General features: G+C 41.8%; 2 protein-coding genes across 4 annotated transcripts in view; both read right to left on the reverse strand.

Annotated features, from left to right (window-relative positions):
* The window catches only part of SIK2 (salt inducible kinase 2), a 45286-nt gene extending 32013 nt beyond the window's left edge, over positions 1-13273 (reverse strand). The window contains exons 1-3 of the mRNA XM_057432050.1: positions 13009-13273; positions 3023-3139; positions 430-493 (exon numbers count right to left, since the gene is read on the reverse strand). Coding sequence (XP_057288033.1) covers positions 430-493; positions 3023-3139; positions 13009-13158 — 331 coding nt within the window. The 5' untranslated portion in view covers positions 13159-13273. The remainder of the gene's footprint in view (positions 1-429; positions 494-3022; positions 3140-13008) is intronic.
* A 4360-nt stretch (positions 13274-17633) lies between these two features.
* On the reverse strand, positions 17634-24375 carry LAYN (layilin). Of its 3 annotated transcripts, none has more exons than XM_057432022.1 (8): positions 24162-24375; positions 22832-22855; positions 21646-21940; positions 20573-20730; positions 20180-20218; positions 19750-19833; positions 19394-19496; positions 17634-18678 (listed from the first exon to the last, which is right to left on the reverse strand). In XM_057432022.1, exons 1-8 carry the CDS (start codon positions 24358-24360, stop codon positions 18327-18329), a joined length of 1254 nt encoding a protein of 417 aa, XP_057288005.1. In that variant the 5' UTR covers positions 24361-24375; the 3' UTR covers positions 17634-18326. The 3 variants fall into 3 exon arrangements, with proteins under 3 accessions (XP_057288005.1, XP_057288004.1, XP_057288006.1); XM_057432021.1 differs by having other exon boundaries at positions 17634-18681; XM_057432023.1 differs by lacking the exon at positions 22832-22855 and having other exon boundaries at positions 17634-18681.
* Positions 24376-24620: the final 245 nt, after the last annotated feature.

Below are 24620 nucleotides of genomic sequence, written 5' to 3' on the forward strand. Positions count from 1 at the left end.
TCCTGAAAACATTAAAACATCACATCTGATAAATTTGTACACAACTGCACAAGAAACAGATTCTCCTGTTAAAGTGAATATTGTTTGGGTAATGTTCATTATCAGGCTAAATGTTTTGGTAATAGTTTTTCATCTAACTCAATGCTGAAAACCTGGCAATTCTGACAGCTGAGAGTTTACCCTGCACTGTTCTATTTAACAAGCCTTTGTCTTCTGCTGAAGGAACATCAGTTAACAATTAACTAGTGTACATTGTAGCAGTTTTTCTGAAGTTATTAGTCCTGAAATAAGGAACACTGACTTTATTCTTGACAAATAAAGGAAAGTGACATACTACAGTAAGAGGGATGTTTGGGCAAGACAAATATAACTGACAAACTTCAGAAGTTAACATTAAAATGTTGAACATGAAAATACTCTCTTGCTTACCGAAAATTTCTCCATTTTTGGCAAATTCTGTCACAAGGTACAACATGCTTTTGGTCTCCATCACCTGTTGACAGAGAAATCACATGAGAGGATTTGTGGGAAGAGCAAAAAGCAAGCAAGCACCCAAATGGGTACATATTTTCATTGTTTTCTTCTGGTAAAGGACATGAAAGTCTTTGCCTTGCACATACAGTTATCACTATCTTTCACTTGGATGTTTCAAGTTACCTCAACAATTTCAAGGGGAGCATTTGTATGCTAAGAACAAGGATAAGCTTTATATACTGCATAAAGCCAGCACACAGAGGAGGTGGATAGGATTCTTATCCACAAGTGAGTAACAAAATCATCATATCCTCAGTTTAAAGCCTTTCCTGTAAGGAATTAGCCAACTTAGTGTTCATGGCCTTGAAGAGAAGGATATCACCCAACAATTCAAAATTCCATCCTTCATGATATCAGCTGTGGAAAGCCAGCCAAGTCAGTTACCTTGCAGCTTTCTTCCTAATGATCTACTCCTCAATTGCTTAAGCAGCTAGTCAGGAATGCATTGCACAAATAGAATCATCAAGATATACACCCAAAGTGAAAAAATCCTCTGCTTCCAAACAGTAAGTCCTTTAGGACTTCCCTTCAGTATATTACTACAATTTCAACACCCAACACACTTTGGGCCTATTTCAAGAATCACAGTGAAATCATTCAATCTGAACTGCCTGTGGACAAGACCTTGAACTCGATTTTTGTATTTTATTTATGCATAAGCTTTAAAGTACTCGAACATGGCTCAAAAATTTCTTCTTTTTAGAGGAATGCTAAAAAAAAAACAAAACAAAACACCCCAAACATTGTTATGATAGAAGCAGAATTAGCAAATCACTGAAAAGCCAGCTGACAGAACAAGATGGCAGTTCTGCAGTCCCTCCTGCACCCTTGTTTAATTCTACAACAGCTGAGCATGCAATGACTGAAGTGTCTGTATCAAGAAGGCAAAACATTTTGGAAAGACTGTTTTAAATTAACATCTGGAGACAGGAAGCTGCAACATTGTATTATATATTGATTACACACATATATATATTTATGGAATCATTCTTAATCAAGCCAAGATCAGTAGCTTCATTACCTGACTTTGACAATCCTCAGTAAGTCCTTGACATGAGACAATTCAGAAACTTGTAGTGTGGACACAGTACAGCAATAGGCACATTATACAAGCAAACTACTAAGACAATTAGATTGAAGGGTTTTGTAAAAATAAACTCACCTCTCTACCAAATGCATTTCTAACAAGCCAATCCCTTAGTAAAAGGGATAGTAAAGGGGTAAGCATTACATACAATTACCCTCTCTAGACTCTACCACTTCTGTGATTTATCATTCGTTCAGAAGGAACTGTGGCAGATACTACTGAAGCTAGTTACAGATTTAACTCCCCAGGGTCCACCTCTACTCAATAAATTGACATTTTTAAGAGGAAGCAACAGTCTCTTTCCCAAAAGATGGAAGCTAAACAAGTCTAAACCAGGATCTTCACCTTTATTCAACAGAAGAATTCCAACACTATAGGTCCAGGTAAATCCGTCTGCTCACATTGTCTTTATAGACATCAGCTTTAATAGCAAGGGTTAACTGAAGCACAAATGCCAGCAGCCTCAAACATTCTACCATATGCTAACAGGAACAGAAAATGAAACAATATAGAACTAACCTATATTCTACTATACAAACTATGCACACTAAAAAAAGTCACAAACATTCAAAAGTTTTCATTGTCTGCTTTATCACAAGTGAAGGTTTTTCTCTTATGTAAATACACATTGTTATATTGTAATTATCAATCCTTTATGTAAAAGGGATGCATTCAATTCCACCACATACATAATTCACTTTAGGATGAAGTATCCAATTGTCCACATCCACAACAGAAGTGAAATGCAAGATTCCACAAAAATAAATCCCAGGTTGAACTAGTTATCTGCATCCCAGTAAACACGCTTCAAGATACAGTGTTTGGGAAGCTGTTGCTTAGTGCGTGCATTTACGTCACAAGTACGTCTGCAGAATCTCAATTTACGTGTCCTCGTGTCTTATCTTTGGATGAGGAAAAAAAGGCTGAAAGTACTCCTTAATCTGCATTCTGAGCCAAGACATGGCTCGAGAAAACCACTATATCCATACAGATCCTCCCAGCTAGTACTCAATGTAGACACATAAGGCTGAATATCCCTATCCTGCTCTAGTTTACACAGTACCTTATCTACTAACTGACAGCAAAGTTTCATCACCAGGTATTTCTAACTCAGCTCTCTCACTAACGTAAAATTAACAACCTTCTGTGTATTTTAAGCAGATTGCAGGTACATTGGAGTATCTAACATGGCCAGCCTAATTGGTACCACAGAATGAACAAGACCAAAACTGATGTACTTTCAAAGAATTTAAATGCTACCCCAATGCAAATCAATTCCAGAAAAGCTAGAGTTTGTCATGGGCTGGTGATTTGCCAAAAGTCATTGGCCTAGAGCAAGCTTTTCATACAGGAGCAAATGAGAGAGGGGAGTAGGAAAAAAAGAGACACCACTAACCATACCTGGTAAAGCTTTATTATGTGTGGGTGATCAAGCATTTTCATTATCTGCACTTCTCGGTAGATCTTCTCCAGATTCACAGCATCCAGCTGAGATTTGTCAATGATTTTTATTGCCACCTGCAGACAAATCACAAAAGTCAGATTAAGACTCCCCAGTGTATTCCTCATTAGTTTGCCCTCATTACAAAGGGAATAATGCAACCCCAGATAACTCAGAGGTTTCTTCTAGCTCAAAAATACACATCGCCCACTTAAAACTATAGCAGCACCACATTAAACATGTCAGTAGTCCCATTAAAGTGGCTTCAGGACTATCACCTACATCAGCATGTCAGAAAGAGGGTTTTACATAAAATGGAAGACACAGGACCGGTGATGAAGGCCAGTACTCCAATGAGCCCGGGTGCAGAATGCTCTTACCGGTAGCAGGTGGGAACAATCAAGGACCCTTCATGAAGCAGTGTTGTAAAGACAAAGATCATCTTAAAAAGCTTAATGGTATCCATTTCTGGAGTCAAGGTAACCAATTTGAATCCCAAAATGCTAAATGATATTTAAAATGATCCTGTTGGCTCAACACAAAGAATGATAGATCTGTGCAGTTTCAACATTTTAACTAATTAATATGCTACTACAGAAGGACATCTGCAGCTCATCTGTTCAGGGAAAAAAACTGTACAGATGTTTGTCAGTCAAACCTTGTAAACAGATCTCGATTAGTTTAGAAAACACATCTTGATCCTACTGACCTTGTTTTTAGCCAATACCTGCAAAATGAATTACAAGTAATTACACGTGCTTTGGAAACTAAAAATTTCAATGTGCAAAATATAGATGCATAAAAACCATGCAAAGGTAACAACACTAAGGAGTATTCAATATATAAATGGTGTTTATTCATCCTGAATATCACATTATTAATGCTGAAGCAGGAGCAAACAATATATAAGTCACACAAACACTTCCAATTATAACTGCATTTCACAAACTATTGAACTATGGGAGACAGCTGCTATGCAGGAGACAAAAATCCACAGGAGGTGAATCTCATTATCTGCAGTAAGGCTGATTATGGACCCACCTGAATTCAGAATTAACTATTTATTGACTTCATTTCAGTACCCTTTTGCTTGATAACCCTTTCAAAAGTCACTGTCTTCCCCAACCACCAGAAAAATAAGACAAGGCTGAGTGAATAAACTAGTATAGCTTTGTAATCAGTGAAAAGTCATTCTGATTTCTAAGATGCAGGATGCACTCTTACAGAGCTGAAGCAGAACAGGGCTATTTTCCAAAGCAAGCAAACAGTTTTTTGAAACTTTTTTCAAAAGATAGGATATTGCTTGTTGTTTTTTTTTAACTAATGTCCCGTTAATGTAGAACTCACTAAGGCTGGATTTATCAAAGGCCAGTACACATTGATAAGAATAATGATATTACACCCATTAGGCAGAAAACAAGAAAAAAAGACTTGCATCCTGTAACATTTTCACCCTTAATCACGAGTTAACTCCATAGCCTTAATCCTTCAAAATGTAACAGTGGGTACCTTGGAAGAAGTGGTACCTAAAATGGCATTCTGCCACTCCACACAGCCTTCCTGTCCTCCCCAGCTCTCTGCACCATTCAATATCCTAGGTAACATACAGCAATTCAGGGGATCCTGATACCTGATCTTTTCAGAAGATGCTTTCCCCGTTGTCTTTTGCTTTTATTTACAGCTCTCTTCATAACGCATCTGCTCTGCCCTCTTTCAAATTACACTGCACTGAGAAGTGTTTGGGAACAGTGAAGCTTAGGATGGCAGGGTCCTAAAAGATTACAGGTCTCCCTTTGTAAGTTTCTAACTTGACTATGAAGATATTCGCTAAACCATGCAAATGAAACATGTTTCTGCTCCTATTTGTTCCCCCCCCCCCCCCCCATCCTATTCCCATTCTTTCCAGTTACAATATTAATTTGCTATCTTACACTTGGCATATGTATAAAACTTGATAATAAAGGCCTGGCTTCACATATGCAAGGAAAAAGGGCAGGAAAAAGAACAGTAATATGCACAGGACTGGACTTCCCACTTGGTCTTGCCAGATCTGCACTCCCTTTGACTACTCCCTCCAGCAATTGCTCATTCTCTCAGCAGGTCCCCTTTCGCTCACTTATAAAGGCAGAACAGCAAGCTGCTTCCTTATTTGGTCTGATTATATGCCATGTGGCAGCAGAGGATGCAAACAATCATTCGTGCAGCTTAAGAAAAAACACCACACAAAACCCATACCTTTAATCCTCCCTGGCCTTATTTAAAATCACACCTAATGAAATGACTTCTGGTTACTGTTTATGCTGGTTTTGCAGGCACTATTTGGTAGCCTAAGAAGAAATCACTTCGCTAGGAAAGTTACAAAACGTCAAAGTAATCAAAACAAAGCACTAAAGCCAGACAAAATTCTTGTACAGCAGGAAAACATTTACTAAAAACAACCCATGTGTCACATTTCTCCCCTTCCTCTATTTTATACTGTCTCTCTGGAATCAACAGACCCACAAGCTGGTTTCTCCTTCATTCTCCCCATCTAATCCAGTTTACCCCCATTATTAGGGTGACCTCCAGAATTAAGAATGGAGCTCACCATCTCTTATTTACAAATCAATGAGAAGATTAATCTGTAGCAATCTTGCATTCCCATCACAAAACAGCAATACAGCTTGCAGTCAAGCACCAAGGTATCTCCAATCTTGGACAGATCAGGTGTTCAGGAAAGCCTAAATGCCTCCTTCATCAATGCAGAGTAGTGCAAAAAAAAAAAAAAAATCAGGCTGGAGTGGTTTTTTTGTTGTTTTTTTTTTTTTTATTTCATGTTTAATGGCAACCTAATTAAAACAGCAATTGACACAGACAGCATCAGCTTCTCAGGAACTTGAGGTATTTCCAGTAGCTTTTTTCTTCGCCTCTTTCTTACTTCACATAATCCACACATTGCATAAGCATTACCTAAAACCTGCCTCACTTTCAACTTTTAAAGCTGCCTCCTTCCCTGGCTCTGGTTCATTGAATTTCACCTTACAGCTGCGTGCATTTCTTCCCCATAGTAAGGTGTTTTAGGAAGCTCTCCAAATCCAAGCAAAAAAAAGATACAGTAACTTTCTCCTGTTTACTAATCTTTCATATAGGAAATGTGTGCATTACAGAAAAACTAGTAAAAGCAAAGCTATGCATGATTTCAAACAAAAGAGGTTAAGTCTAGCCTAGAAGAGGAAAAATAAGTGAAACTGCAGCAAAGGATTAAATAAGGGAGGTGTGGACGATCTGGGGGAAAAAAACCCCACACCACAGCAGCTTGCTCTGAACCTCTGTTCATCTGTCCATCACACTACCATCAGATTGATTAGCACTAATATTTATACTTCCTTCTTCTGTACTTCTCACCTCCTCCTACTGGGGAAGGGGAGGATTCTGCAACTGCACAGCTACTTTTTCCTAGTGAAAAATCCACCTTTACAAGTACATTGACTCTTGGTGTTTTTTTTCCAGTACAGTTTGGCACTTCCACAGTTTGCTCCTAAACTTTGAGTATTCCTTTTACTGAAAGTTCAAAGGTGCAGCCTGTGACCACTTCCAAGCCTACCTACAAGTGTCTGTGCTGCCAGCTTCCTCCAGAGATAGACATAGTTCTGCATGCTGCAGTTCCTAGCTTTTAACATCCATAGAGTTCCAACAGAAAAAGTCTTCTAACTTTGTTTTCCCACCTAACAAAATTATCCAGTTCCCCAGGAAAACCTACGTATTTCATTTGTCCTTCTTCAGTTTTAAAGATTAACTACTTCCATTTTCCCTTCAATTTAATAATCAGTGCCTAGTGTAGTTTTACGTTTTCCAAGGTTAATAAGACTATGCAGCTATATAATAATTTCAGTTACTAAAAAGTAATTCTACATAAAAGGATGTAAAAGGCATTTTTCATCTTTACAAGGTTAAGATTTTTGACCAGATTTTATTGCCTAAGAAGCAACAACCAGTGAAACCGCATAGAGAAAAGAAGCATTTAAAAAAAAATATAAAAGGCTCATAAATTTGGAAATCATGGCTACAAATCCTCCTATAACCTTCACTCCACTTTCTGGCCAAGAACAGTGCTTCGTGTTCCAATATGTCCTACTTTCTTCCCTTTCCAGAATTTCCCTATCTCTCTTGTATTTAGAAATACAATTCCCAAAGACTGTTGCAAGACTGAAGCCAAATCCTTCTCCTGAAAATGTAGGAGCAAGAAAACAAGTCTTCAAGTCACATGTTTCTTGGAGCAGAATAACTCCAGAAAAGTCCTCTTTCAGTAGTCATGAAACATTTCCTTACCTCCCCATACCACAAGGGAAAAGCGATCACAGATTTAGTACAAGCCACAGAAGGTTAACGCTCCACAGGAGCACACAGTAACATACTTTATTGTCTATACAAAGACTCACAAAGTGGTAACACTAACATGTACCACTGACGGAAGTATTATGCAGTTACAGCTTTTGAGTCTGAAAAGACCTGTTCTGCTTAGACGCTGGACACCGAGGTACAACAGTGTATCAAGGACTTGGATACTTACATAAAAATGTTTTTATGAAGATACCACCAGACACGAATGACAGAGATAAAGTGCTCTTTATTAAGTCAATTAATACTGAATTCCTACAGGCAACTATGGAGCTAGAAAAATGATGTTACATGTGACTTTGCAAACATTGGAAAACAAATTGGTTTGGAACACTACAAAAGGAGCCACTGTCTCAGCAGGCTACTTGCTACCTCTGTCATCACGTTGAGATGCCTTTTGGTCTGCTACATCTGTACTCTGTTCAAGAAAAAAAGACAAACAAGACTTCTTTAGTTGGATCATTCAGTTAACAGCTATCACTAATATAGTCAAAGTGTGCGGTATAACCACATCAGTTCACAACCTCTCAGATATCTGATATAATTCTACGCACAGCTCTCCACTAATTATCTTATTTGAGATACAAGAGGAAGAGATAAATTAATGAAGAACAAGCTATATTTCTATTTTTAATAGGTTTTCAATTTAAAAAACCCATATTACATCAAACCATATTTTGTCTCACAATGTGGAATTATTTGGTACTATTAAGCAGTTGGTTTTGAACAGAGTAAAAGCGTGTGCCTACTTGAAGGAAAAGAATTTCCTATTTGCAGTCCTTGTACAACTCTTAATGTGCATATTATATACATGCATACTGTGGCAGGCTTCTGTAGGAGAAACAGCATAGTAGCAGCTGGCTCCCACTGCTTCCACAGTCAAATGCAGATTAGATATCTCAGTTTATTCTGAATCTTCATCATTCATGCATCTTGCCAGGGCCACAGAAGATACAGAGAAAACCCACTTGGAAATACTTAAAATCCAGCAACTTCTTCATAATGATGTGAAGGAACAGTGCATTCAACAGCAACGGCTCACTTTTGTCCATGATCTCAGCTGTGTCATGATGACAGGAAAAAGGGAAGTAATTCTTAGAGGTGGAGAAACTGCTTCAAGATGGGAAAGAGTTTCCTGTCTGAAAAGTGTTTTGTCCTTGAATATAGAGCTCGCTAACAACTACTAGCATCTTGCACAGATGGTGGAACATCACTTTGATCTTTTGAAGACAGTGCAGAGAGACAGCCTGCACACACAAATGAATTCTCATTTCTCTAGCATGGTCAAGCATTGCCACAGCACATGCAAACTAACTCTAATCTGGCACGTACCAAATTGAGGACAATTACACAAGTTTTCTGACCCTAGTTTTGGCCTTTTTAATAGTTATCACTTCTCCTAAGGATAATAAAAGACAACAAACTGGAAAATCCCAACCAAACATCAATATATAGTATTAGCACATACTTCAAATAAAAGAGGGGATCCTGTTCCTTCCCCTATCACTAGTTTTTGGTGCTTAAATTTGTATTCCAAACTATCACTGGAACTTTCATGACTGCTTTTAATGTAAAAATATTAGGAAGAGCATGCATTTCCTTCCCTCTTTTACTAACAGCCTAGAGAGCTGGCCTAACAAGTCGACATAAAAGAGAGGTTTGTCCATGCCAGTGCAAGCTTTAAGGTTTCATGCAGGTTACAGAAATTCATATTTGCCTTGTTAACCCAATGCATCCTAATAGTAGATAAACTGCATTAAAATTAATCAACACAACTTCCTGCAATCTGGAGCTACTCCAAATTGCAACAGCAAAGTGCTTGGCTATCACAGATTTATAAAGGCATTAACCTCCTTTAGGGTTATGCTCTACCTGTGAGCTCACACCCTCTGCCTCCAGATATATGTTCCTCCTCTCCCCCTTGCCAAGAGATCCAGAGAGCTGGAAACAGTTAAATCAGCACCCTCAATATATATATATATATATGTTTGGGTTTTTTTCTGCAGTAATGTCATTTTCCTGCTGAATTACTCCACTAACCCAAACTTCATGCTACATAGCAAAGGGAGCAGCTGTCTCTGCTTGTATCTTTCATTTTTACACAGACCTAAGCACACATTCACATCTAAACTAGTGTCACATCTTGTATCAGGAGCTGGTAATTTTCAAAGAGAAGTGCAAACCACGTGTAACATACCATGCAGTTTAAAAGCCTAACTGTGAACCATAAGGCCATACTAGTCAGAAAGGTTTCATTTTCATCTGAGGAGCAATGGCTAGTATTCTTCTGTAGATGACTAATCCTTAGGGGATATTAGTTAGAGTTTTGGGAGGTGGGGAACATGACTCTCTCACAGCCTATTCACAAAGGCTTTTCTTCATCCTTAAATTGCATTGCTTCTTTCCAAGTAGTACCTTCATCTATGGCAAGAGCTTTTCATTACTGTTCACTGCTTCATGTCATCGTATTTCAGCGGATGAAAATATCCATCTTCTTGAACTTTATGCTTGCAAATACTTCTGCTCTCTTTTAGACTCCTTCTGAGGAAAAATTTTGCTTATTTGTGCATGCCTCATTAACAAAAGTTGCCCTGAGATCACAGGATTTCTCGGCAACAGGATAAATAGGCAGGGCAGGAAAGCACGTGAATCTGAATGGCAACAAACACAAACAAGCAGCAAAGCAAAGACCACATTCAACCATGCAGCCCCTTCTGGGGCACTCTTTATGGACTGTCATTAGTGCCATGCACTACCTCTATTACTACAAATAGGAATCAACCCCCCATTTTTCTTCTTTTTGTTTGACTATTAAGTCACGCAATTTTAGTATTGCGGTAATACAGGATTCTAGTTATTATTTCTGAGTTTGCATAACCATCTACTACCCTGTCTTATGTATATCTTCTGCTTCATGCCTAGTTTCTTTTTATTTCCACCGACACTTTGCTAACATTTTATGGAACTATGCTTACTATTTGCAGTTCAAGTTAAAACTCTATACTCTGATAATGTGAGTTTTCCTTAAAAAGGATGGATTCCTTACATAATCCCCAAGTGCTGACCTTTCCAGGCAAGAAGAGCCCATCTTTCTTGAGAGTTACTGGCTAGTCAGTTACACGAGCAAACGTACTGATGCTAAAAAAAGCCCAACAACAGACAGGTACTGAATGTAAAGGGTTTAAATACAGAGATTCACGAGAAACTCAGACAAGGAAAGTCCTTTGTAAAAGAGCTTTCTGAGCAAGTCTCAACAGCAACACAGCGCAGATCTGTCTGCAGTACAGATGTAATGGGACACAAGTACAGCCTTCCAAGAAGCTAGTAAGCTGAATATTCTTTAGCTGCAAGTTTTGTAAAGGCACAAATGAATGTGAGAAATTAGCAACTCAAGAAATTTAAGCAACAGTTTAGAACAAGCCTGAGAGACAAACATCAATAAGCAGGATTTCCACGTTAGATGTACACTGAACTAACAGTAAATGAAATGAAGTGGTCCAAACTTGAAGCGCTAATTCAAAGTAGCATTTGGCTAGAATTAATTTCCCCTGACATTACTAGGAGTAATCATAATAGGTTTCCCCTTCCTCAGAGGCCACCTAAGAACTTTCAGCAACTAACTCAGCAATTAAGTTCCAGATAAATGTTCTTGGATCTCTTACTGCAGAAATCAGTGTAGCTGTACTGAAAAATGAAGGACTTTGATATCAGCCTTCAATACAGGCAAATTTGCTGCAAAAATCATGCAGAAGATCAAAAGGGTTCAAACTGGGCACAGAGTTTCTCAGAATAAGAAAGCTGGTTAAAAAATTTCAAGACTGTATTAGAATGCACCAGAATTCAGCAATTTCTTAGGACACTGATGGAAAAATCATACCAGAGTTGGGAGCTGCTATGCTCTGTTTTCTGTAGCCTTTGTTATTTTGAACAATACTAAAGAAATACACTTTCTAAAATGACAAAAATTAAAGTTTTCATCCCCGTCACAAAGTCTGCCACAGAAACGAGAACTAAAAAGTAGACAACAACTTACTAACTTCAAGTGAAGCATTTATTAGTTTGGCATATGGCATCAAACTTGGGTACAGATCACTAGTGTTGCAAGGGCTTTGCTTGGCTATTCAGTAATAGCAAGGAAGGAGTTAGCAATAATAGTTTATTCTAAAAGTTGAGAAATAAGACAATAAGATAAATCTATTTTAGTACTTGGGGGATGCAAGCCTCACCTATCACTGCATGGCCAGAACAATGTTAGCATTGCAGGTTTGTTTTCCATAACTGAAGCCCAAACTAAAGGCATTTTTCATTCCTGCAAGGAATGATGTTACCACACAAGACCACAGAAGCTGAATAATTGCAGTCTTTTTTCAGTTTTCTACCTTGCACTTCAGATGTATTTTATTTACTTTTGCCTGGTACAGAGCAGCACAATAAACTCTTCTTCAGTAAACAATGAAAGCAACCATTACAGCCTTATGAAAAGCTTAACACTAGGTGTTGTGACTAAAACCACCTAAAAAGAAAATATAAGAGGAAGCTGATCTTTCAAAGCCCTTACCCTCATCAGATACCAGTTTTTAAAAGTGACCATAACTACATTTTATCTATACAGACTTACAGTAATTTGTTTTAGGCAAAGCATAAGATGTTAAGAATCCACTGACTAGTAATCACCAGGTAACACAGGCACAGGGGGGAGAGGGGTGGTGGTTAAACAAAGAGACTAAAAATGGTTGAATTTGGTTAACTGGCAGGATTATGAACTGAAGAATGAAGAACGACTTTAAGAAATCAGGGGATGCGCATACAGAGACATTCCTTTGCTAAAACAGATTACCGAGGCGTAAGACTGCTCATCTGCAAGTACTGGCCAGGTCAGGAAACCGTCTAACATTCAGGACATGAAAGTGAGTACAACACAAGGTTTGAACCTTCCTTGTTAACAGAAAGTTATCACTGTCTGATGGTTATACTCACGAACTAAGCCAGCAGCCGCCTGACCCCTGCACCCTCCCAACCCGAGCATCCTTACTGTGACAGCAACACACCGCCTGTGGCCTGAGCCACTTGGGGCATCCCCCTAGAGCTAGACCAGGCAGCATTATCATTGCCCTTGCCAGGAAGATGAAAGCAAGAAAACAAACAATAAACGGCGGCTAAGGCTCCTGCCCGCAGCCGAACACCTCAAGTAAGAGATACCCCCCCTCCTTACAGAAGGAGGCTCCAGTGCCGAAAGGGACAAAAGGAGCAAGCAGCCTGTAAAGACGCCGCTGCGCGCTCCGCCGAGCCACCCCCACCCTAAATCCCTAGCTCCCGAGCAGACCCCCGAGGCCAACTGCCCGCCCCCCGCTCCCCATCCCAGAGCACGGCCGCGGAACCACACCGCTCCGCGCCCGGCTCCCCCAGCACCCCGCAGCCCTACGGCCGCCGCCCCTCGTTCCAAACCCCGGGAGCCCCGGCGGGCACCCGCGCTCTGCCGCCCAGCGCCGGGCACGGCGAAGCCCGGGAGGGGCCCGGCCGGGGCAGGAGGCGACCGCGGCCCCCGCAGCCGCGTCTGGTTTGGGCTCACCTCGCTGCGCGTGATGCGGTGCCGCGCCAGCTTGACCACCGCGAAGTTGCCTTTGCCCAGCGTGCCCTCGATGTCGTAGAAGCCGACGCGGACGGGCCCGAGCCCGCGGGGCAGCAGCGGGGGGGGCCGCCGGGGCTCGGCCATTACCATGCTGGGCGCGGGGGGCGGCGGCGGCGGCTCCGGCGCGGGCAGCGGCGGCAGCAGCTCGAGTCTGTCTGCGGCGCCCCGGAGCCCTCCTCCACCAACCGCACGTCACAGCGCGCGTCAGCGCGGGAGGAGCCTCGCCATGGCAACCGCGGCCACCGCGGCGGGGCTGGACCGCACCGGGCTGGGATGCGCTCCCCTTCCCGGCGGCCCCGGCACCCCCGCCGGAGCTCCCGACCCCGGTGCGGTGCGATTTGAGCCTCGTCCCAGCTCTCCTCCTGCTCTCCGCTGCGCCCCCAGCGAGGCTTTTTGTAGAGGGGTGGAGGCGCCTTGAGCGCATCGTTAGCAGGAGGAGGAGGAACGAGCCAGACCCAGGTGACTCTCAATGGAGCCCTCAATCAGGGTCTCCCTAGCCCCAGGGTACAGTAAGAGCCTTGGGCTACTGCACCTGGGTCAGGGACCCTTGAGTATATATTATCCTGAGGGAAACGCCCTCTCTCTACCAGTGAGCAGCGTTTTCAATGGGCCAGGCTATTCCAGATCAGAACGATGCCTTTTGTTAGTACATCAGCCTGCCGAAATCCTGGTTATTGTTATGCAGTACTCATGTTGAGCACTATGTGCAGTTCTAGGACCCACAACTTAAGAAGAATGTGAAGGTATTGGAATGCATCCAGAGGCGGCAACAGAGCTGGTGAAAGGGCTGGAAGACACATCCTGTGAGGAGCAGCTGAGGACACTGGACTTGTCTAGCTTGGAGAGAAGGAGGCTGAGGGGTGACCTTACAGCTTCCTGAGGAGAGAATGTGGAGAAGGAAGTGCTAATCTCTTTTCCCTGGGATCCACTGATAGACTGTGTGGGAATCCCTCATCAGGGGAGGTTGAGGCTGGATGTTAGGAAGAATTTCTTAACAGAGAAGGTGCTCAAACCCTGGAACAGTCTTCTTAGAGAGGTGATCAAGGCCCCACACCTGTCAGTGTTTAACAGGTATTTGGACAATGCCCTTAAGAGCATGCTTTAACTTTTACACTAATATGGTCAGGCAGCTGGACCAGATGATTGTTGTGGGTCCCTTCCAACTGAAATAATCTGTTCATTTCCTACACACCTGGAAAGACAGATTTGGAAGCTTTTTTAGGTCCTTTGACATAACATGGTTAGATGCCTTTCAGAGCTGACAATGTAAGAGTGAAAAAGGTTAAGGTGTTTTATGTTAAATTTCCTTTCCAGTACTACATCCACCTAGTCTGCTTTATGTTTGCAGTACTTACACATTAGCTTGCTTTTGTCTTCAAAATGCCATGCTCATTTCAATTCTGCAGCAATCTTTCCCCTCCTGGTTTACGCCTGTCCCTCTCTCATCGCTCCCTCTCCCCTGACCCATCTCACACTGGAAAACTGGTACGTTTTGACATGTGGATACCAGGAATCGTGCCTGGGGGCTTTGCTCAGTTCCACTGACTAAACGAAGCATGTCTAAAAGCTGATGATACAAGAGCACACGTGTCTGAATCAACTGCACTTTCAGCAGTAGTCACAGGCCTTTCATGAACACAGAGTGCTGTGCATGCAAACATAGCAGAAAACAGTGTGGCCGCAAAAAGTGAGTGGAAGAATGCAAGAAACAACCTTCTGCCTCTTGCTTTCCCTTTGTATCCACATCTTGCAGATAAAGCTGCCTCATACATGTGGAAAGTTGGTTAAATTTGTTACGTGTCAAAACAGCAATGACTGTTCTGCAATGGGAACTGAAGACATCCGTGAAAAGTTAATGCTTGTCCTTCACTGCACTTGCAGTTCATGAGATTCCTCTAAGGAATGACATTTTGAGATGACGCTGCTGACTTAGACTGCTATGGATAATAACTGTGCTGTTACTGTTCTATTTATCCCCTTAAGAAGCTCTAGCAATGACTAACTGATGACTTGAGTTAGTCAGACATCCACCCTTTTAAATGATTGATAGGTGCATGAGCAAGCTTACCATAATCCTACTTGAATAGAAAATGGTGTCATCCCAAACTGCTACTTAGGAGATTTCACCCTGTTTCACCTTGTAGGATGCTTCATTTTCTTCAGAAACCTGAAGCACTGACCAGTCAAGAATTCTAGTATGAGGCAAACTTGGTGTGTTCAAAGTAATTTTTGCAACACTCTTCAAAAATGTTGCCTTATTCACAGTCACTTTATTATAAGTAGAAAAAAAATAGTAATAAAACATTTACTTGCTTTCTGCCCAATTTTATCTTGTAAAGTCTCACCAGACTGGAGTAAAATCAATTATTAAGTCAGATTTTGTGTTTGCAATAGAAAACTTCTGTAGAAACTTTATTCTGCTAGTCACCACACTGCCATTTTTGGCCTGAAAGTTCAGGTTACAAAAACAGTTCTTAATAACTCTGCTAGCAGAACTGCAGTCACAAAACCATTCTTTGTCTAGCAGCCTTTAACGGCCATTGATGGCTTTTGCTGTGCTTCAAGGAAAGCGATCCAAGCGCTTCTCACAGTGGTACGTACAGAGGAGCTCTTCAGGCCCTTTCCAAGACTCGATTGAGTGACACAAACTGTGGAGCAAACATGCCCTCTTGTGGTCAATGTTCCTGCACAGAATACTACGGCTGTGGTGCTCAACTAAATGGAGATAGCAAAGAAATGACAAAATTATCTTGCCTTCTAATAAGTTCCAGCTGAGCACAAGCAGCTAACTCTGCCTGAGTTCAATAAGCCAGCAGTTCCACACTTAGTTGCCAAAATATAGCTTTACATGCTTACATACCTAATCCCCAACATCTGGCTCAAGCATTTTCATCTCATTTCCTATTTTTCAATGCCTAAAAGATGCTTAGTGTCTGCCAAAACAAGAAAAAAAAAAAAAAAAAAGGGAAGAGGTCAAGTGTACAAGACTCAAACTGGATAGAAACACAATTGCTTGATAAAAACACTAATTGCTGCATTCAAAACCCCGGACACTGCAAGCATCCAGCAATGACTATTCCCCTAAACCAGGCTTTTGCTCTGCAGGAGAAATGGTTGCAAACGTGGTGTCATTTTCAAAACAGAAGACTTTTATCTCATTTCCTTTTTAGGGGACTACTTTTTTAGGGGCTTCATCTTGCACCACTGAGTCTTGTGGAGGAACAGTGTGAGATCGGCAGACATTCTGTGACACCACAGGTACCCATGACAGCCATTGTGCACATCAACTTCACCTGTAGCGTTTGGGAAATGAGAGACGCAGCTGTGGCAACTAACCAAAATATTTCCAGGTTTATAGCAGACAGCAACAACACACAGATCCAGAAAGGACTTCCTGCATATTTGCATTGGCAGGACAAATCATGGCCATGTCATGCACTCCTTTCTGTTGTTGTTTCAGTCACACATTAAACACCTTCTGCCAAAGCCTTTGCCACAACTTTGTTTCCCAGTGGCTTATGCAAATTGGTTTTGCTTCATTTCCCTATTTATTTATTCCTGTGCAATGGAGAAGATCAAACTTTTATGGAACCCTGTCAAGAGCTGAATGTGTTTCAGGTGCTTCATAGACTTGTTTGGCAGCAGAATGTTGCTGTCCTGGAGCCAGAAATACTCACCTGCAGAGCAATAGGTGAGTAATATTTGTGTTCCTGTTTGACATGCTTTATTCGTTTGGTCATTCTCCCTCCATTACCTTGTCTCTCATCAAAGGAAAAAACAACTCCAAAACCCAAAACCCAGATGGATCCAAAACCCAGAGCTTAGCAAATCGCTAGTGTAAAGCCAGACAACAAAGATGTAACCGTCATTTGAAAACTGCATACTGAGGAGTTATGGCTTCAGTAAGCATTTTACGGTCTCAAGATTGCCTCAACCTGCACCTTTGTTTTAGCTCTAACCAATAGAGAGTGTCAAAACTGAAGCTTTTAAATGCGGGCAGAGATAAACAAGCATCTACTATTTTTATTTAGCTTGTGAAAAGATCAAATGTGATCTAACTGAATAAGTAAAAAACATTACTTGCTACATACAGGGTTAGGTGCCAGAGCTGCTTAACCAAACCGTATATTTTAATCAAATAAATTTTTATACAGCTTCTAGACATGCTTCAAAATTGCTGCACAGATCTGCTGGTTAATAACATCAATTTTATCTATTACAAGGCCTCATTATTGTAGTCCCCAAAACACTTCAAAGTCAATTATTAGATTTTAGGCTTCCCTGTAAGCCTGTGAATTGCTGTTTTCTCTGTTTTTCACATGGGACTGAGGCACTCATAGTTAAGAAGAGACTGAGACAGAGTACGGAGCTGAAACCAAATGGCCCCAGATACATGATAATGCCCAAAATGCTTGCTTTCCTTCAGTGCAAATATCCAGCTTCCAAACATTCAACATACTTGGTTTTTTATGTTGCAATCCCACTTATTAGTTCAATGGGATACAAACAAAACTCCATTTTTAAAGAACAACTCCATTGGTGGAATAATTGAAAACAGAGCAAGTACAGTGCTGGTTTACTCAAAGCTGAACATATTTGCCTTGAGAATCTATAAATCAATGGATGAAGCAGTTGAGATGCCAGATCAGGCAGGACAAACAAGTCTTAATGGTCTGACTTTGCAGTGTTTTCTACACATATGCAGCTACAAACATGCCAAGATCGCTAGCAAAAAGCTGTACAGCTCTGAATGCAACCCCACATTCATGACTTCTTTATTAACAGCTGGACTCCATTCACAAACTCAAACTGGCTCTGTACTGAAAAAAAAAAGACTCCAGAGGCCACAGTGCTGCAATCAGTACCTATGAGAAACCATAGGTTTATATATATCTATATATATCCAGTCACTAGTGACTTTTAACACCTTTGAAGGTCAGTTAAATAAATACAGATTTTTGATTGCACTTTAGTTTCAAAGGCATATCTTTGGAGTACAAAAAAAGAATAAAGAGAAATAACAAGCCATTCCCAGGGGACAGGAGACTTGATGCAGAGCAAAATATATACATTCTTTTCAGTCTGGATCTTTAAAAACCCATATTCTTTCAGAAAAAGAGAAGAATATAGGGACAATGCAAAACCAGGATAAACATCACGTATACTATTATTAAAACAAGTGCATAGGGAAGGCAGGTTAGCTTGTATCAACATTCACTTTGTCATCCATATCCCAGGATTTGTTTTGTTCCATTTCCTTAATATCCATAAATCTCGTTCTCCACCCAGGCCGATTCCTTGCTCCTCCCCACATGATGTCCACACATCTCATAGATATCATTGGTCACAAAGCCACTTTCAGTACTGGTCAATGTCACAAAGCCACTCGATGTATTTGTTGCTGCACCACTGTAATCACTGGGGAAACTGTCAAGCACCTTATCTTCCTGTTTACGAAAGGAAGAATTCTTAGTGTCAGGCCTGGTTCCAGCCAGATCTGCTTCTGATTGCTTCTTGATGACTTTGTAAATATCCATATTTGGACTGTTTCTGCTGTGGTTAGACAGCCATGCATCTTCCTCCTTTGGGCTTGCATCAATTTGCTCCTGTCTCCTTAGGGATGGAGAAAAGGGGACAAGTCATATGATTTTTTACAGAGGCAAATACAAAACAGTACCACACCTCTCAGTAATGTAATGATGGCCCTTGGGGAAAGCTGACACTTAGAGCCTGGACTCTGGATGACATTTGTTATTGCTTGCTTCCAGGTGTGTTCTATGGCAGGACCTGCTGAGGTAGCCCTTGCATTCTGGTGCCAGCTGAGATGCTGAGGCAGCAAAACTCTACACTGACACTCCCAAAACTACAGCCAGCATCACCATCAGAGGTACTGTACACACAAGGAAAGCAAGGAGAGGGAACTGGGAAACGTTACTTGCTCCAAATGTATGTCCTTTTATTTCCAATATGTTTTTCACTTTTTAAGGGGATCTGATATTTCAAGTATTTTCTTTAATAAGAAAACTTCAGTGCTAACAATTCAAAATCATCATCTTGTTTTACACTATTCCCTAACTACTATAGGTCTGTGAAAATAGTAAAATGGCCTAATGTGATTTACTTGAATTTTTACTTCACAAGTAACTTAGCCTGGAGCTAACACCTTTTAAACATTTATTTGGCTGAAATATGACACAGTTTAAACATATATTTGACTGAAAACAGTCCTCTCCAGAGCATCTTGCAGAATTCTAATGCTAGCTATAAAATGATTTCCAGAACAAGGTATCATATATTCACTAGTTACACAAAAAATGTCACTTACCTCTTCACAACAAGCCAAAACCAGAAGATGCCTATAACAACTATGAGGAGCAGCAGTACAGGAATGCTGGGAATAAGGATGTAGGCAAGACTCTGAACAGGTTCTAGGGGTGAAAATAAGATTCCAGCTTTTATTCACTTCCAGTTGCATTTGACGTGCCCAGAACTTCATGGAAAACTTAACTGCTGCAAGAGGCAGCATCATCACAGCTCAATGGGCTTCTAGTTTTGCTAATAATCTAACAGTATGTACTTCTCAAAGGCAGCAAGTCTAGGAGTCCAATCATCTACTTAAGCAGGTTAAAGTAAAATAAGCTCAAATCTTCAAGATTATGGAAGCCAATAAACACAACATACCTTGGGCTTTCACAAGTGTTACATTAGCATCTTTTCTATGGTGCTCTTTTGGGAATAGTGGGTTTAAGGGTTCTGTTGCAACACCTGGAAAGAAGCAATATTTCAGATGTTATTTGAAAGAGTTTAAGAATCAAAAAGTGAGGGTGAGAGGAGATTGAAGAGACTGTCAGCTGCAAAGACGTGCAAGGTATATTGGTACTATTCTGCTTAAATTTCTGCAAGCATGACCAGTGGTCCCAGATACTGCATCAACAAACAGCAACACCGTGTTCCTGCAGAACGGGTTATAGAACAGCACAAGGAAACGGCAGGGATACTTCTAGCGTAGCAGTTTTCAGTGTGTGATTGTTCTTAACAATGAATGTCACAGGGTATTTTTTACTGAAAGTTATCATGTCATTAAAAAAAGGCTCAAATATCTGTAACTTACCTTTCTGGGAATTCTCTATTGGAGCTCTCGTTGTCTTCTCTAAAAGAGAAAAATATATGCAGTTTCGTCATAAGCTTGACTAGGGAGACCAGGTGTACTGAATATAGTCTAATAGCATGAGCACCCTTCTTCAGCATTCTCTGCCCCTCAGGCCACGTTTGAGGTATCAAATGCTTTATAAAAATCCCCCGAGAATTCATGAAGTCACAAAGCAAGTAGCTACAGAGATTGTTTTCCCCGTGACTTGCATGAACCTAAAGACATCTGTCTCTCACCAGATATTTCCAGTAAATCTAAGAAAGGGTTTCCCTATCAGTTATAGCAATTTTCTCATACTTCCTCTTGGGGACTGTGAGCAGGTTGGGTTTTTAAAGCTACAGAATGACTCATTACCAAGGGAATATTTGCAAATGAAGTTATTTTTCATGTTGCATCTGTCATCGTTCCATTGAAACATGTAAGGACCTCCAACACCTGGTGGGGCAGATGGCTGGTAGTACATCACAACACAGATTTCACTCCCACAGGATGGCTCATCTACATACCAGTTCCTAAGAAAATACAGCAAACATGTCAAGTAAGACTTGACATCACTTTCCATGATACTGCAGAAGCTCACATAGAAATACAGCATACAGGGCACCACAAAGGGCAGAATCTAAGAGGATGACAGCTCAGCACACCCCACCCCACCCTCACCCCCCACTTCCACTGTGTAAAAGTAGGAGTGCTGAGCACTTCATGAAAGCTGATCAAGACAACAGAAGTAATTCCAGATACACCAAGGTATTCAATATGGAAATAAACTCCACACATGTCAAATCAAGCAGAACTTTTGAGGCTAAACACGTTTTGGTTCTATGCTGAACAGAAATGTGAAAGTAGTGAAAACAACTCCAGTAAACTTGTATTGGTTTTAAAGGTTATTGCATTTATAGTTTAACTACAGCAAATGCTGTAAGACTCATGTCTACAATAAATACTGAAGCTCTCCAATCTTAACTGTCTAGCAGGAAAAAACGCTATTCCCTCAGCAAGGAAAAAGAGACAGGCCCATTGCTTAGGACACCAGGGACAAAACTTCAGGGAATCTGAAGCAGAGGGACCTTCAGGTCAAAATACATTTTCTTCATGCCTAATCAGAGATTTTTAAGACCAGATCACTTGTTCATCCACCTCCTTTTAGCAATCAGAAACTACCAGTCTAGCCCCAAGCTAGACATTCTAGGTGCTTCATATGCAGCAAAGAGAAAGCAGGGTCTACAAAGGGTAATTTGTCTACCCCTTACATCTGGGTGGGATTAATTGCTCTCCAGAGATACTACCACTTGTCAGTGACTGCAGAAGGAACACAGAGGACAGCTAGAACAACAGTGGTTGACTCTTGAAAGAATCCTTTCTGACTGCTAAAGGCAGTTGACAGTCCCTAGCCAGTTTGCTTCCCAGAATTGCCCGTAGGTACCTACCGGAAGTTGGATGAGCTGCCATCTGACCAGAAGTAGAGGTTCTGGCAGTCTGTACTGTTGTCTACCTCCTTTTTCCTCCTAAGCCCTATCCAAAAGTCTCCATCAGAAGCTAAGAGACTGTCAATGAATCTTTCGATCAGTCTTTGCTCTGCTTCTGTTTCAATACTGACTAGATGTCCACCATCAGTTCTGCAGGCATGCTGTGCTTCTTCGTAGCTGATCCTGCGTGAAGCATCATGAAAATAAACTATTTTGTAGCACGGTGGCTCTGTTCCACGACGACAAATTGTCTGTCCTGCAGAAATGGAAAGACCTGTTACAGAAACTGCGGCTGTTAGTAGCAAACCTGAATGCTAATACTTCCATTTGGTTGAGTTTCACACTGTATAACAGTTTAGATATTATACAAGGGTTCAAGAAGGCTTTTTTTAATTAATATTATTTTTAAGGACTTAAATTGGCTAGAATTAGAGATCCCCTTACAGAAGCAGAGATAATTTATCTTCTGGGGTTTATGTGCTACTTTCATGGAGCGTACACTCAGTGTATTACGATGTGTTCACACAGTACAGTTGTCAGCATTGCTCTGCACTGTCATGTTACTGACTGCCCAGGAAGTAAACAATGTCTGCTTTCAGACTGTCGTAAGCCAAGGACTTTCTCATGCATGAAGCAGCGGGGCTTATTTTGATTACAAAGAAAGGAAAGATCAAAGTGAAAAGATACATAATCTAAAATTATGCACTTGTATGTTTCTCAGCAGAAGAGTCCCAATATTTAGACTGTGCAAACAAACAGTTTTGTTTTACTTAGTAAATATTTCTATTCAAGCACCGGGCAGGCACAATCTGCTAACCTAAATGTTTTTATAGCAGAGAAACATTTAGCAACATTTGCAACATACTCTGAACAAATGGGATGCGAGGACAGGTCATTAAGAACCCCTCCATATGCTGCCTTTTCTTTATTCTTCTACAGCCATTCTAAAAGTGAGACTTTAAACACCTTTTCACTGGAATTTTCGAGCAGTTCAGTCCTAAGAAGCACAGAATCTGCTGCCATTTTACACATAAAACTGGCTGTACCGCAAAAGCAGTATTTAAAAATACATCTTTAGGCATAACCTGTGTTTCCCTCCGTAACGTAACACTTACGCAGGCTTGTTGAAAAAGAAAAAAGAGCTTACCTCTTCTGAGGGATATGTCCACTGCTATTGTGAGAGACATAAGAAAGTTACTGAGACATCACATTGTTGTTAACAGCAGCAACTGTCTAGAAACAGTGTCACAAACTGCACTTGGTTTCTTTTCCGATACACAAACATATTTTTTCTGCATTAACTGGCAGAAAATCTGTCTTCTCAGACAAACTTGCCACTGCTTTCAACTAGGGGAAAATCTATTGTACTTTATTACTATCTAGACTTCACTGCTAGTTAGGTTCCCAAGTATAATTTATGTAAGAAGTCAAATGGATGTGTAGCTCTAACCAATGCTGAAAGGGTTCCTCATGTTTTCCCGCTGTCTCCTCATTGCCTAGATGGGATCTGCCTCAAAGCCTGCTGAGCCTTGATAATTCAAGACTACGGATAAGTCAATTATACTGAGAAGTATAAATTTCATGAATAGAAATACATCCTGAACCCCACAGCTGGCAGCAGAGTCCTCTAAATCACTCCCACAAAAGTCCTACTGCAGACAAGAGCTTCGCAGAATTAAAAATGGATTTATAGATATAATAAAGCTATTTGCCTTATATTAGATTAACATAAACATCTCATGGGTGACAGTGTTCAGGCTTTCTGCTGAATATCATGTCAGGCAGAAACTTCCCCCAGACTGGCTGTTCTGTACCCTAAAACCAGACTAGACTTAACTAGTTTGGGTACTACATCCAAAAAGTACTGCTGGTTGAAATTTGAGCTGCCGTATGTCATCTATTCCCATGAAAGGCATCTAAATAGGCAACATTCCTTTGCACAAAATCAGGAGACGAGACTCAAGGAACACTTTGTAGAGGAAGAGTAAGACAATCTGGTGTTGTCTGGAAACTCAGCCAGGCTGGTAGTTACCACTGACAAAAGTAGTTCCGTTAGCCAGGGCGTCACTGGAAATTCCTAGGGCTGAGGCAAAAATACAGCAGAGAAGGGTTTCTTATCAGAAGAGGAAAATGAAACTGGACTACCGGCGTACCCCTTTTACAGCCAGGAACGAAGGGCTGCTCCCACCCAGAGCGGAGGATGTGGAGATCTCTCTTGGGCAGGGCTAGCTGCCGCTGGGAGTTAGGAGAGAAAAAAATCACTGCTCTCGGTAGCGTCGCCTATGTCGCCACGGCGGTACCAGCCAGCCGATCCCCCCCACCCAGCGGAGCTGCCTTGCCCACCTCGGGCCAGGGGACGAGTCTCGGCCGGGCCGCCAGCCCCGTGCCCGGTACCCAGCGCTTCCCCGGACCCTCGGCGCCGTCCCCACTCAGCGGAGCCGGGCAAGCGGAGGGCCCGCCCGCCCCCCCGTACATACCGCTGAGCAGCCGCGCTCCCGCAGCCCAGCCCAACGCGGCGGCGCACAGGGCCGCGGCCGCCAGCATCGTCCCCGGCTCCGTCGGCGAGCGCTGGACGCCCGGCTCGCTGCGCTGCACCGCGACACCCCATGCGAGTGGCCCGCGGCCCGGCGGCCGGGAGAGAGGGGATGGAGGGCGGAGAAGAGGCCGCCGCCTCATCCCTCCCACACCGGGCTCCGGGCCAAAGTCCAGCAACGGGACCCGCCTCCCTCGCGGCGCATCTCGCCTCCGGCGGCATCCGGCTGTCCAGCTGCTGGGCACATGCTAAGCCAGCACCTCTTTAAACTGCCCCTTTCCCAGTCGCGCTTCAGACAGCCCATTACTTCTGCGTGTTTTCCCCCGCTCCAGCTTTATAATTTCTCTCTCCCACCGCATAAATGATAGGGCGTGAGTGCAGGATACACCTCCACTCTCCACCA

Source organism: Pezoporus wallicus, unplaced genomic scaffold (genome assembly GCF_028554395.1).
Source record: "Pezoporus wallicus isolate ANWC-B61680 ecotype Strahan unplaced genomic scaffold, APGP_CSIRO_Pwel_v1 scaffold_8769, whole genome shotgun sequence".
In the NCBI taxonomy this organism is placed as follows: domain Eukaryota; kingdom Metazoa; phylum Chordata; class Aves; order Psittaciformes; family Psittacidae; genus Pezoporus; species Pezoporus wallicus.

Excerpts from the sequence above, each read along its gene's own strand:
- LAYN (XM_057432021.1), bottom strand. The coding sequence starts at position 24,360 with ATGAGGCGGCGGCCTCTTCTCCGCCCTCCATCCCCTCTCTCCCGGCCG. Across the intron at positions 22,856-24,161 it reads GGGAGCGCGGCTGCTCAGCG|CAGTGGACATATCCCTCAGA; the intron begins GTATGTACGGGG and ends CTCTCACAATAG. Across the intron at positions 18,682-19,393 it reads TTTTGGCTTGTTGTGAAGAG|GAGACAGGAGCAAATTGATG; the intron begins GTAAGTGACATT and ends TCCATCCCTAAG.